Consider the following 15,872-nt stretch of genomic DNA (forward strand, 5'->3'; position numbering starts at 1 on the left):
CTTGGTATGAGCGTAAATTTCAGGAGGCCTATGAAATTCTTATCAACTACCTTAATCTTAACAATAATGGGAGTCTAAAAATCCCAAGAATATGGATGGCACATATTCTAACCACTTAACATTTTGGTCTAAGGGTTAATTATAATTAACCCTTAGACCAAACTTTTATTAAAACTATCTATATGAATTTGTTTTCTGATGTTATAAATAGAATAGAGCTTTAATGTAGTTTTTTTTCCACACTAAAGGTCAGGCCAGTAGAATAACAGTTGATCAAATCATTGACACTGTAGCATACTGTTTTAAACATAATATAGTTTGTCTTTGTATATATATATATGTTTAAATTCCCGATGATGATGACCTTAATATGAAGGTCAAAATGTTGGAAAGTTAAAGTAATTATTCATTAACACAGTTGTAGAGTCCATAATTTTACTGAAATGAATCTTATATATCTGTTGCTCAGAAATATCTTGCCTGTTTTTGTCTTCTTTGTTTCAATAACACCGATTATGTCAACTGGTACTTATCTAATTTTCCTAGAAGTTCCATTTCTTTTCCAGTGATGCTTCTTATGTTGATGGCATTAATCTTGAACTCTGCTGATGATGAGTTGGAATATGTTCAAGGATTTCTTCCAGCAGCTGACTTTTCACTGTTTGCCCTGACTCCCGGATGAAAACAACAGAGACTATGTTTAACCTGACAATGCCCTAGCAACCATGAAATTCTATCATGTTGTATCATGATGCTATTTTGGTTTAAGCCAACAAGAATACAATTTGGTTGGCTAAATCCCAAACTGCAGACCATCCTCATTCCTTCAGTAACAGAACGCACTACAAGAAGATAAAGGGTGAACAGAAGACCTAGTCAGTTCTCTGCATTTCTGAAAATGCTACATGGAGATCTCCTCCCAGTTATCTTACTTTTACCCTGAAGATTGTTCATATTAAATCTTTTTCTGTGACTGCTGCCTATGAAAGGTTGTAAACATTAAATATATTAGCACCATGGCAGGACCTCTTTAATGATAAAAAAAAAAAAAGTATAAAGAGTGTTATGTGAGTAAATTTTTTGTCAATATAATATTGAAACAGCAGACTGGAAGTCTTTATATTAGTGTATTCAATATATGAACAGTTTATGCGGATATGCTGAGTATTTCGCATCTATAAGAAAAAAGGTGCACAGACAATAAAAACAATCTTTTTTTTTTTTACTATTTTGGTGCACATATTGATCTGAATATTTGTTCCAAAAGTGGAATAAATCAATCTTACATGTGAATTATTTAATTTGCACTACAACAACTGTAATGGCAAGTTTTGAGACTCACCCAGTTCCAAAGAGCAGATAATGGGGAGTGTTTGCAGAATAGAATAAACTCATGAATGGACTGAACAAAGTCAATTTTCTTTCACTAAGAAAAACATAAGTGAACAGCTATAAATGAACTCACTATAACCAACTACAGAAAAATCCCATCCAAAGTTCCACAGCCTAAATGCTACACTGAAGGATATTCAGAATAGCAATATCACTATTAGCATACTACTTCTTTGATATCTACAAGTTTACTATGCAAGAATTAATTGTTCAATCTTCAACAGTTTACTGCTCACTCATGCCATCCATTCATTCACTGCATATATGTAATTCTACCTAATCCTTCGCTATATGCTGTAGCCTATATCAGTGTTTCCTAACCACCGAGCCCTGGCATTAATTATACCAGGCCACAAGAAGTCTCCTGGAATTTGTCATTTTAGTTTTCTAAGCATTTTTCATGAATAAATACTTTATAGTGGAAATATTCTAAGGAGAATAATATTCATGAATGTGTCAAAAAGCTCATAAGCAGAAGGCCTAATATAGCAAATGTCAGTGACCAAGCTGCGTATTTTTAAGCATGGAAGCATTCATGAATTATTGTTAATTTTCATACATCGAAATCTTTCAACATTTAGGAAAGGGAATACCACTGTTTATGACACTGGTCATAAAAATGGCCCACAAGCCGATATCAACAATGGGGGGGGGGGGGAGTATTCTCTGTTCTCAAAACTGAATGAAATAACATCTGTGTTGCAAATGTCAGTGACAATCAGCAAGGAAGTATAAAGAAAATTTCTCCACTGAAATTGAAGATCAAGGCAGTCTATATATGGTTCTGAAATTTACTAATACTGAATACTGTTTCTTAGCAAGTTCGCATCGCAGTGTGTAAGTGCTTGTTTCGAAACCAGAGTGCCATGATTTTTTAAAATAGGCCTAGAGATTTAAATTTTAATATGAATAAGAGACAAGGGACTTTATTTAATTTTGGTGTTAAGAAATCTTGTATTGAAAGTGTTTGTGACACAACAAATAGTGATTCATCCACCTCAAGCCTACAGAGCAATCTCCAGGATGTACAAAAGGAGGGGGAAACTACCAGCACATAGAAGAAAAAGTCTGCATTCACTTGTAAGTACATGGACAGCTATTTAAAATTTGGTTTCATACAATGCCCTGACACTGACCAATTGACAGGACCTCAATGTGTCATTTGTGCTACTGTTCTGGGTTATGAAGCTATGAAGCCATCGTGACTTACTCGACATCTCAACACAAAACATTCCAATCTAGTCAACAAACCCATTGAGTTCTTTATGCATAAAAGAGATGCACTTAAAATAGAAAAGAAAATTATTTCCCAAGCTTCAACCACTGCATGTCATTTCTGACAGCATCCTATTTAACATCACTACAGATAGCTAAATGTAAAAAAACGTATTCCATTGGAGAAGAACTCATTAAGTCTTCTTTGATTGCTGCTTGCAATGAAGTAGTAGGCCAGTCTGCAGCAAGTAAAATGAAAGACATTCCACTGTTGAATGATACGGTTGAAAGGTGGATATCTGATATGGCAGAAGATACAGAAACGCAACTCACTGAAAAAATTAAAAAATCGAAACTGTTTGCATTACTGGACATATCTACAGATATTCAGAACAACAGCAATTTACTTACATACAATCAATATAGTGATCATGACGAAAGTGACATGAAGGAAGACATTTTAAGTGTTTCTGAATTACCTATGCACACTACCAGCAGTGAAATTTTCAAAGTTTTAAATAGTTTCATTGAAGAGAGAGGTCTCAAACGGAAAAATTGTGTTGGAGTTTGTATGACGGCACTGCCTATCTTAGAGGGTAGAAATTCAGGTTTAGTCACTAAAATTAAGGATATGGCAAGCAATAACTTATTGTCAACACACTGCTACATTCATAGACAAAACCTGGCATCCAAAAAAACGGTACCTGAGATTAATGAAGTCCTGTCTCGATCTCGATCTGTTAAAATTATTAACTATATGAAAAACAGTGCTTTAAATACAAGACTGTAAAAAGCATTGTGCGATGAAATGGAACATCATCATCAAAATCTTCTTTTCCATTTGGAAGTTCGTTGGCTGTCCCGCGATAAAGCTCTCATGATTATATGAATTCCGAAGTTTAGCTGTTTCTAACTGATAAGAAAAGTGACCTGTCCCGTTATTTCCAGGATAAGAAAGGGGTTGCCAGGCTTGCATATCTCAACGACATATTTTCTTACATAAAAAAGTTGAATTTAAAACTTCAAGGTCCAGATACAACAATATTTAATGCTTGGAACAAGATCAAATCAAAACGAAACTCAAATTTTGGCTTAATATGATTGCAAAAAAAAATAATGAAATGCTTCATTCGTATCAGATTATATTATGGAACCAGATGATTTGTATTCACAGAATTCAGTTTCAGATATTATTGCAGCCCACTTGAAGATGTTGTTGTTTGAAAAGTATTATTCCAAATGTGATGATCCTCAGAAGCAAAATATGTGGATTGTGAGCCTCTTTGTTGAACACAAGGAGACAGCCCTTTCCCCTTCAACTTACTAAATCATCATCGGACAAAGGACTGAAAAGTACTTTTAATTCTGAGTAATTCGAAATTCTGGATAAGAATGAAAAATGAATATCCAAATTTACATGAAATCACAATTCCTCTTTGTTTTTCCACCACATTTCCACCACATGTTTTTCCACCACTTATCATAATCTGCGGTAGTTAATGCTTGCACATGATTGAACTTATACAGATAGAAGTGAAGCATTTTCCGTAAGATTTTCCAGACTGTATCATAAGCCATAACAAGTTTGCGAGCTATGGCACGAGCGCATGGACCAGTACTGGTCCCTGTGTCGTCAAACACTGCAGTAGCAACGTCTGTTACTGTCTCGTCTTGCACTGCTTTCCATCCTCTGCCAGGTCTAACTCCTATTGATCCAGTTTCTTCAAACTTCTTAATCATAACTCTCAGTGCTACAGCTGATATGGGACCTATACATAGGGGTTATGAAGCCTTCTAAATTCCTGAAGGGCTGCTACAGCATTGCACTGTTTAAGGTAAAACAACTTAACTGAGGCAAGGTAGGATGCATATTGAGCACAATTTGTCAGTCATTCGAATAACTGCCTGAACGTTCCCAATCCCTTTTTAAGTGGAATTGGTGGCACTCCTGTCATGTACACACAGTAAAATTTACATAATCCTTTTTACCTGTATTTACTGTAAATATTTGACTGCTTTCAGTTCCACCAGCGCCAAAATTTCCCCTATCGGCGACTTTTGGTAGTAAATCTTTTTTTTGCGGAATTCATCTCCCCATGCCTTTGAAAGTCTCGATATAAAATGTGGTCTCATTCCATGTATTAGTTTTAGCTACAGATACCTCCAAAAGGGAAAGTTAATTTATGGCCACCCTGTACATTAAAGGAATATACAAAATACAGGAAAATGTACATGAACAATCTGAATTCTCAACCTTCTGAGAATGGAAATGCTATTAAAAATATTAAAATGTTTCTTGTTTAGAATTATTATTATATGAGCACCTCCATGGAGTCCGAAGGCTCATTGCAAGAGACCCAATCTATCCACACAATTTACCATACCTCACCTTGATCCCATTAACAGAAAAAGCACACTCACAACTGACTCTGGCAACCCATTCCACTCATTCACCACTCTCCAAGCAAAAAATCTAGTCCTCCCACCCCTACTGACCACACCTTTATTCAACTTCAAGAGATGACCCCTTGTTCTGGTCCCTGTAGCAAAATGCTGAAACATTTCCCCTGCATCTATCCTATAAAATCCTTTAAGCAACTTAAATGTTTCTATCATATCCCTTCTTTTTCTCCTATCAATCAAGTACTGCAATCCACACACCTTCAATCTATCCTCACATTCCACAGGCCACTCACCATTTTGGTCACTTGCCTCTGAATCCTCTCCATCGCTTCCGCATCCCCAAGAAACCCAGGGGACCAGACCTGAACACAGTAATCCAGATGTGGGCATATCAAGGTCTTATAAAGAGGAATCACAACTTCCTTATATCTACTTGTTAACGTGTTCTTCACTAGCCAAGTAATGTGCTACCTTAGCAACCTCAGCAATATGTCCTGTAAGCTTTAACTCTGGCTACCCACCACCACCACTCCTAAATCTCTAACTTCATCCATTTCCTGAAGCACAGTGCCATTAATGTGATAAACAGCTTGTAATCTATTTATCCCAAAGTGCATAACTTTACATTCTGCAACATTAAACTGACATCCATTAACTTTTGCCCATACTGACCAGTTGTGTAGCTAGAGCTTTTGCCGCCTGGGGCTATCCCTGAGTTTGCCGCCACTTCTCAATACACACCAAAAATACTACAAAAAGTCAAAATGACGTATAGGAAAATAAATTAAAACACTATGTTTATTTTTGAAGTAAAACTTTATTTTCAACATTCTAAAATGTTATTTTTCTTGCTTTTCTGTTAGCAAAATCGTCAATGACATTGGAAAAGTCTATTTCATAATAATGTAGGTTATTCTTAATCTATTTTATTTAGAAAAACTCCTCTCACAACTAGCAAAACCTACAGCAATTGTGAGGAAAATTTGCAGTAGTATTACAATATTTGGAAATGAGTTTTCGAGACTGTATTTTAGAATTAACTGCAAAAGTTCAAAAGGTTCAACGTGCCGCCTGGGGCAGACCACCCCTCCTCCCTAGCTATGCCTCTGCTGACAACTTATTTAAATCATCCTGCAAGCTCTTCACATTGCCTTGATTAACTATTACTCTACCTAATTTTGCATCATCAGCAATCAACTGAATATTTCCTTTCAGGTAATTTCCTATATCATTTATATATAAACTAAACAGCATGGTCCAAGCACTGAACCTTGTGGCACACCAGTCACCTGCTTTCGTCTTGATTCTTCCCCTCCATATACCACGTTTTTATATCTGTCCAGCAACCACCCTCTTATCCGCTTGACCAGTGTCAGATCCATCCCCATTTGTTCTAATTTGCATAACAGTGTTTCATGTGGTATTCTTTCAAACGCCTTTGCAAAATCCAGCAAAATCATTATCTACCCTTTCTTTAATTCTCTTTTTTACCAATTTTTCTAATACTTTTACCACCACGCCTGAGATACTGATTGGTCTATAATTTGCTAATGTAGTCTAACCCTTATGCAAAGGAATAATTTTGCCCTCTTTCCACTCCCCTGGAACTCTACCAGAGCCGACTTAAATCAAACAGCTTAGTAAAAGGCATTGCCAGTTCTCTTGCACATTCTTGCAAAACCTAGCTGATATCCCATCTAATCCCACAGCTGTATTTACATTGAGATTCTGCAATATCGTAAAGATGTAATTAAACACCAACACTTATTAGAATCGGCATAAACAAACACCTCTAAAAAATAGATGAATAAATACACTCTAAATGGAAAATAAAATTAAATAATATGTCTCAAGATATTTTACATTAAACATTAGGAATATGATATCCTACCTTCTCTTCCAACAATTTAACTGAGATAGTCATCTGTGTTAAACACCACAGTACTCTGCCATAAACATATTTATCTTGAACAGTCTTTAGTAGTTTGATGAGACCTAGAAAAGTTAGATAAAGGTGATTAAAATAATTATTAAAATATTTTTTCAAAAAATAAAGTAAAATTGCTCCAACTAATCAATTTTCATAGCACCAAGTTCACTGCAAATTAACTGTCAGAAATCATTTTGAAGCTTTGCAGTGCCAAAGTGAAAATATTGCACTAATCTTCATGGATGAATGTTCCCAATTTAAAATAAAATGACTGATAAGATATTCCTTCTAGTTAGTTCAAATGTAACTTATTTGTGACATCCGTACACTGCTTAAGAAGAAATATCCTTATTTAATAAGTGATTATGACCAAATATTATGATTAAAAACGAATATCTTTGCTGACCGTAGATCTGAAGATTGTTGAAGAATGTTGGTCTATAGAGCAGTTTTGGATTATCTAATCCTTAACCCACCTACAGTACTAATAGAAATATACTATAGGCTTACAACCGGTCATCATGTGGAATTCACATTAAAAAATGCAGATGATTTATATAATTACCATCCTTTAAATGAAAAAATATTTCACTCATATTTTTTCCTGGCATCTTATCATCTGAAGCCAAATGTCCACTACATATCCACAGAATTTTCTCAATTTTGATAGATTTTAAAAATAATAACAGCTTATTTCCAGAAAGTCCAATTTCTTTTTTTACTGCCATTTTAATGCTCAAGATACGTACTATTTGATTTTTTTTATTTGCATTTTCAGGCAAACTATTTATATATATATATATGTAGAAAGTATTTTACCTTGGGTATAATAAATGTTAAGAATACCAAGCAATTTTTAAACCTGGTTTTACTCCATTTCCCAAGTAAGCAAACAGACAAATAAGTCAAGTTTGCGCCTGCAAGTGATGCAAGTCTAGCTGATCCTACAGGTAGTGCAAGACCAGGACAACTCGTGGCAAAGGTGGCATAAGCTCCGATCACTAATCTTTATATTTACCCTTAATGCCAAAACATATCTCCAAGAAAGAGATGTATGATGTTTGCTGAGATTGCTAAGATTCCATTCATATATCTTTTGTTGCAATATACTGTTTTAATGGTTATATTTTATTATTGTTGTGAATCTCTTACTGTGCTAATTTATAAATTAAATTTTATCATAGGTATGTATGTATGTATAGAAAAAAAAAGAGTATAAATAGGGTTCTCGTACTATCAGCTGTTTCAGGTATTCAGGGGGGGGGGGAATCTTGGAACGTATTCCGGTGGGTGGGGGGGGGAACTACTGTAGTGACAAAACATCATACATCTCTTTCTTGGAGATATGTTTTGGCATTAAGGGTAAATATAAAGATTAGTGATCGGAGCTTATGCCACCTTTGCCACGAGTTGCCCTGGTCTTGCACTACCTGTAGGATCAGCTAGACTTGCATCACTTGCAGGCGCAAACTTGACTTATTTGTCTGTTTGCTTACTTGGGAAATGGAGTAAAACCAGGTTTAAAAATTGCTTGGTATTCTTAACATATATATATATATATATATATATATATATATATAACAGGAGTCACCTGCTTCAGGTATTCTGAGTGCTCTTCCCATTTTGTACTCTACCCTACAGACCATATGTTGAACCCCAAGTCTGATTTTTGTGTGTGTATTTGATTCATGTATGTAGTAGAATATATGTATAAAGAAGATAAGCTGCAATTAAATGGTTCTGGTGTGGATCAGTTTGGAGAGATTGTTGCTAGAAGGGGGAGGTAATGACTGTAATGAATAGATTTGAGGTGGTACAAGGTGATATGAAAGAGCAAGAAAGCAGGAAAGGGAGGCTTGTGAATGGAGATGAGTATCATGAGTAAAGTATATGAGAGTGTGAAAACACGACACAAACAGGAAAATGGAGGTGGGAGGGTCAGGGTGGTAGTGGGGGGGAAAACAGTGTAAAAAGTGTGGATGCTGGATTCAGAAGTAAATGTGTCAGTGAACGCAAAAAAAATAGATCAAGATGGCCTCGGATGGATGCTAGGAAAGTTGTGAATCAGTGGTAATAGAGAGGAAGGAACTAGAGAAGATAATGAGGAGTAGTCTCATCTGAGAAATGATGTCCACAGGACCTGTAAAATCAGAAATGATTAAAATAAAATTGTTTACTAATGCAAGAATTATTTAAAATAAGGAGAACAAAACTGTTGCATTTATTAAGTTTATTTGCCCCAAAATTATTGCTATTAAGTGAGACATGGTTAGATGAGAATAACATTCTGACAGGAATAGAAACAGACATATTTTTAGTGAAGATAGAGGAAAAAAGGAAGGAATACTGTTGATGGTAGCAGATCAGTTTGCCCATCTAAGGTAAATTTGCGATGGGCAAATAGCAGAAGCAGTGTTGAGGCAGTATGGCATGAGATAGAGGTGAACAGGAGGAAATATTTATAAATTAAAGATAGCAAGAAATAATATACTTGGTTTAATCCTTTATCCAAATGTAAGCAAACAAAGTTTGCAGCTGGAGTATTTTCAGTTCTGGGGCAACTCATATATAGAAGCTAATGACTTCACATCAATTGCCTTAGTATCCCATAATGCAAAACACATATCCTTACGGACATGTATAATGGTATGCATAAGAGGAAGGGTCACTACCCAGATCCATTTCAATCATTGAGATCTCATCAGTGGGAACCAGACCCAGAGGTGATACTGCATTACTTCTTAGATTTTTACTTAGACATTACTTAGATCTGCATTAATTCAGCCTTAGTATCACCTATGGGTCTGTCTCCCATTGATGAGATCTCAATGGTTGAAATGGATCTGGGTAGTGACCCTTCCCCTAATGCATATAATAATATATATTATTATTATATAATGATACTCAGACAAGTGATGTGAAGTGATTAGCTTCTATATACGGGTTGCTCCAGTCCTGAAAATACTTCAGGTGCAAACTTTGTTCGCATACAGTACAGGTAACCCTCATATAACATGGATGTTAGGTTCCATAGAAATGCCACATTATATAAATGGCATTATGCGAGACTCGTCATATAGAAAAAGTAGAGTTATGTTCCAAAATAATTTTTTTTTAATATATAAACAACGACATAATCCAACAAAAATATTTTTTTTATTTGATTCCAGTAATTCATGTAAGTTAAGAGAACATATAAACTATGAAACAAATACATCGTATAAAATTATAAAAATTACAAATTGTATGTAAACTTCATTGCACATAACGCATAAATGTTTTAGGCAAAATAAAATAAAGCGAATATTTTAATCATCATCACTATCTTCAAAAATAACATTTCATAGATGTTCTTTATTTACGAGTATCCGAACATTGTCATCACTTGAAATCTCTTGGAGATCATTTGTATAATTCTCATTGCATACTTCGGCTGGTTTAGTTCTCAAGAAGTCAGTAACAAGACCTTTCTTACCGCTATGCTGCAATTTTTTTATTAAGTTCATAATATGGAGCTAAACAAATATCCAGTTGCAGGCGTAGACTTCTGTGGCTAATTGGTTCAAAAGATATATTTCAGTGATTACACCATATTTTTTTATTATTCAGTTATATAAAACACTGAAATAATAAATAAATGAAATAGTAATAAAACACTGAAACTTTAAGTTATACTATTTACCCCCTGAAGATGTAAATCCTACGATTTACGAAACTTGTAGGGAAACCATTATTTCAGTGTTTTATATAACTGAATAATAAAAAAATGTGGTATAATCACCGAAATATATACTGGATATCTTTTAAATATCCAGTTGTCTCGTGAATTTTCCAGAGCGCTCCATTGAGGGATCATTATCCATAAAATAATTTCCTAACTTTCTTGCCAAGTCCAATCCTTCTAATTTCTTTAAACTGAATTCTTTCACGGATTCATCACAATCAAAATCTTCAGCAGAACTTTCCCTGCCATTTGGTTCGACGTCATCTATTAATTGTACCAGTTCCTCCTCATTTAAACCTGTTTCCCCATCTTACTAAAATCTAACAAAAACCCTAGTGACTGTAACAGCTATAGACCAATAGCTTTGACTAGCACTCTCTGTAAACTAATCAAAAGAATAATACATACCAGACTTATGAATTGGCTATTAGAAAATAACAAGATCAACTTCTACCAAACTGCATATAGGTCTCAACACAGTACAGACGATCAATTATTTTATCTTTGCCAATCAGTCATAGATGGCTTTCAAGGAAAAACCACCAAAGAAAACAACAGCAATATTCTTGGATCTCACAGCTGCCTACAATTGTGTCTGGAGACAAAAGTTAACAAAAATTGCATACGATACTGGAATAAGGAGAAATGCATTAATTTGGATTTCAGATTTCATTAAAAGAAGAAAAATAAAAGTTAATGGAATTTATTCCAACATGCATCGAACTTGGGCTGGAGTCCCACAAAGTTCTGATTTAAGCCCGCTCCTATTTCTTAGCTATATGAACAATATCCATCCTCACATAATAAATGATACAAAAATAGCATGCTATGCAGATGATATAACAATCTGGAACACAAGGAGTAATCCTCAACAATCTGAAAAAGTCCTAAATAATTAAAAAAAAAAGCTTAGAAAGATGGGCAAAGAAACTTAAACTACAGATAAACCGAGAAAAAACAAAACCGAGCATCTTCTCCACTAATTAAAAAAAAAAACAGACAATTACAACCCTCAAATCAAAATATATAATACCAAAATAGAAAAAACAATCTCCAAAATACTTAGGCCTAACCCTAGACACTGAACTGAGATTTACAACTCATATTACAATATGACATTATTACAATATCTAATAAAGCTCTTAAAAAGCTTAATATCATCAAAAGGCTTTGTGGAACAAAGTGGGGTGCAAAACCAAAGACACTCAAAATTACATATACGGCACTTATATGACCCACTATGGAATATGCCTCATCAATCTGGGTACCAGCTTCTACTAGCTTAGAAGAAAAACTTGGCAGAGTACAATCAAGAGCAGCAAAAATTATTATAGGTGCAGTCTCATCCACAAATAATTTAAAAGCTTGACAAGAGTGTGGGCTTCACATACTAGAAGACAGAAGAAAACTCTCCACAGTTAAATTCACTAACAGAATCAGGAGCCACCAACAAGATCACATCTCACTCAGAACTTTCAATGCCTAGACAAGAAAACCTAGACTAAAGAGATCATCCATGCTACAACATGATCAAGAAATTAGAAAACAGATCAACTTAGAACACCTATCCATTGAAATAAGCAAAGAGCCATTCTTTTCCACTATTCTACCAAAAAACACAATGATAAACTTAAATCTCCTCGAACCTTGTTCAAGAAAGGATTCACAGCAAGAAAATAAAAGAAACAGACTTGACACTATACATCACTTAAATAATCCAAACCATGTCATTGCCTATACTGATGGATCATCTGATAAAGTACTCAACCAAGGAGGTTCAGGGGTTTTTCTAACTCTATCATCTACGCTACCTCCTCCTGGAGGCGAGGAAATGTAAATCAAAATCACAGCTGGCAAAATAGCTTCAAACTTCAGTTGTGAATTAACAGCCATACAAAGAACTTTCAAATTCCATCTCTCAAATCCAGTAATAAACATTACAGAAGGAATAACCATCTACAGCAACTCAAAATCTGCACTTGAGGTAAAAAAATGGAAAAACAACTCACACATGAAATTCATGAACTACTAACAAGAATTTGAAAAATAAGAACTGCACACTGCAATGGATATCAGCCCATGTAAATACTGAAGGCAATGAAAGAGCAGACAGAGGAGACAAAGAAGCAAGATACTTACATCAAAAATTCCACCCACTATCATTAACTGATGCTAACTGTCACCAAAATAAGATTGTAAAACAAACTATCAAGAAGGAGAATGAAATCAGTGATTAATGAAAATAGAGAAATAACCACAATCATCACCAGACTAAGGATGGAACATTTTAAAAGGCATGAAAATTCAGCCAGACGGTAGTAGGAGCTACGAAACATGCAAAAACTGTCCAGGAGTTGAACACCTGTCCATATTTATTCTTGTGCAGCAATTGCTGCTGCTCTACAGAAAATTGACAATAACCCTAGAGAAAAATTCTACTCCACCAAAGTTCAACAGATTGTCAAAGCAGTTCTACAGATTCACAGTCATATCTAGAAGATCTTCAATGGATTCGACAACAACAACATACCATAACTGAACTTTCCATATTTTTCCCATTCCTTCCTTGTTGATCTAGTTTCACTGTCTCTCTGCATTAGTTCTCATACCAATAAGTAATTTTTCCAGGCTCCTAGTGAAAAAAGCTTTTATAAGTGCAAGCTGACTTACTGAGCTAGATTCTATATCACTTTGCTACATATTATATATATATATACACACATATATATATTTCTCTATTCTTTAGGAAACAATACAAATTGTGCTCTAACTTAAGGACTACTAACATTTAACTTTAATTCATGGGAAATGATCTTAGTGTGCATTTACTTTCTCCTTTTTAGGATCAGATTTTTTTTAAAGAGCAATTAATTTTCTTAGAGTAGAGGCCTAAATATCCTCGATGTATTCTACTTTTATCTAGCAATATGCTGTTGACCATTAGCAAAAACGAATGCAATATACAAATTAATTTTCATAAATTATATCACTTAGAAATACTGTTTTTTTGTCATATTAGGAAAATTTCTTCTTAAGGCAGGAAAGTAAAGTAGAGCCCACAGATCCCACTTCTGCATATGTCCCTTCAGCGTATGTGAGAAATGTATAGAAATTACATATTTCTTTTATAAATAAACATCTTTTCAATATTTATTTATAATATACTTTTTATTATTATTTACCTTTATAAATTTTAATAAAGTCTATGAGTGTGGTTTTGAAAAGTTCTCAGCTTAACAATGAAAAAACAAATTTATAATTTCAAATTTATTTTTATTTTTTCAACATAATCTCCCTTAAGACTAATACATTTATTCCAGCGATGCTCTAGTGCCATTATCCCATTCCTGTAGTAGTTCTCAGTAAGATCTGCAAAATACCCCTCTACAGTGACAATCACCTCTTGATTCGAAGAAAAATGCTGACCAGCGAGGAAGCATTTTAGTTTTGGGAAGAGTAGAAATCAGAGGGAGCCAAATATGGGGAAAAAGGTGGATGTTCCAACAATTCATAGTGCAGATCCCTTAATTTTCCCATTGCCAAAACACCTTTGTGGGCAGATGCATTGTCCTAATGAAAGATGATTTTTTCCTTCTGCAAACCAGGTCTTTTCTCACGAATTCTTTCATCTAGTTTGGTTCAAAGATCGGAATAATATTCCCCGGTTATTGTTTTACCCTTTTCAAGATAATTAATAAACAAAATGGCTTTAACATCCCCAAACACCAATGCCATGACCGTTCCTGCTGATGGAACAGACTTTGTATTCTTTGGCACTGAACAACCAGCTTCTATTCACTGTTTTGACAGCTGTTTGGATTCTGGTGTGTAATGGTGAATCCAAGTCTCATCCATAGTAATAAATTGATGCACAAAATCAGTTTTATTCTTGTTAAAACGCTCCCAGCACTGTTCAGAGATTTTCATGCGAGTGCATTTTTGATCTGTTGTGAGCAAACGTGGCACCCATCTTAGGCAAAGCTTTTCATATGCAATTCTTCATGCAAAACATATCTTACACGTAATGCCTATAGTCAGCAATTTCATGCACTTTGACTCACCGGTCATCCAATACCATATCGTGCACTTGTTCAATGATTTCTGGTGTGGTTACACTTTTTGGACGTCCTTTACGTGAATCATCTTCAAGGCTGGTACAGCCACGTTTAAACTCAGCAGCCCATTTCTTAATTGTCAAAAACGAAGAAGAAGAATGCACGTAAAACTTTTATGAACTTCGAATGAATTTCTTTTGGCAATAAACCTTCTTTTACAAAGAATTTTACAATCGCAAGTTACTCAATTTTATCCATTTCAAGGAATACAGACAACACTTTTGCTTCAGACAGCTGTATAAAACAAACTACTTGATAGAATGACTTGCAATTTCACATGGATGCTCATAACAGATGTACCAACTTATAAAGAAAAAATCATGCCGATAGTGTTGCCATCTATGCTTTAGGCAGAGAACTTTTCACACCACCCTCGTATATATAATAAAATCCTTCATTCAAAGCAAATATTTAACTATCAAATTCCTGATATGTACCATCAAGGGGAGGGAGGATAATACACGATAATATGCCAATGCCACATGATAAAGTTTACATTATCAACTTGCTATAAACAATTTTCCTCCAAATTAAACTTATTTATGGAATGAGTTGCTAGAGAAGTCAGTTGCGAGTGCTTTGTTAGTGAATGAGTTCAAAATGAACCATTTGTCAAGGCTCTAATATTATCAGATCTTATATTTTGGTCTTCTAGAGCAGTGCTTCTCAAACTTTAGTGGATGCAGTCCACTTGACAAAGTATTGACTCATTAGCCAAATTGTCCCGATACCTATATGATGATAAAATACGGTCCATCATATAAGTCATATTTTATCACCAGAGGTGTACTTTAATATGGCTTCCCTCAGTGGTGCACCCAGGGAGGGGGCATATGGGCCCTGGCCCCCGCCAAAAGAAAAAGTTAAAAAATACTAGAACATTTTCCAAAATATTTTTCCTAATTAAAATTAATTTTTTATTTATGTTGTGTCATGTCTTCTATTTCTATACTACTTATGAATTAGGGGTCACATAAGATGAGAGAACCCTATAGCAGTTTTTCTCAACCTATGGTCTGTGACGATGGGACAGGTAGTCCACAGGCTTAAATTAACCAAATAAATCTATATATTTTAATTATCCAAACAAAAC

General features: G+C 34.7%; 1 protein-coding gene across 1 annotated transcript in view; it reads right to left on the bottom strand.

The window, feature by feature from the left end:
* Window positions 1-15,872, bottom strand: part of LOC150105437 (telomere-associated protein RIF1-like) — a 396,727-nt gene that overhangs the window by 282,102 nt on the left and 98,753 nt on the right. The window contains exon 5 of the mRNA XM_090393961.1: window positions 6,902-7,005. Within this exon, the coding sequence (XP_090250087.1) occupies window positions 6,902-7,005 (104 nt within the window). The remainder of the gene's footprint in view (window positions 1-6,901; window positions 7,006-15,872) is intronic.

The sequence above is a fragment of the Typopeltis vanoorti genome, chromosome 6 (genome assembly GCF_054136105.1).
Source record: "Typopeltis vanoorti isolate ZY-2024b chromosome 6, IOZ_Tvanoo_1.0, whole genome shotgun sequence".
NCBI lineage: Eukaryota > Metazoa > Arthropoda > Arachnida > Uropygi > Thelyphonidae > Typopeltis > Typopeltis vanoorti.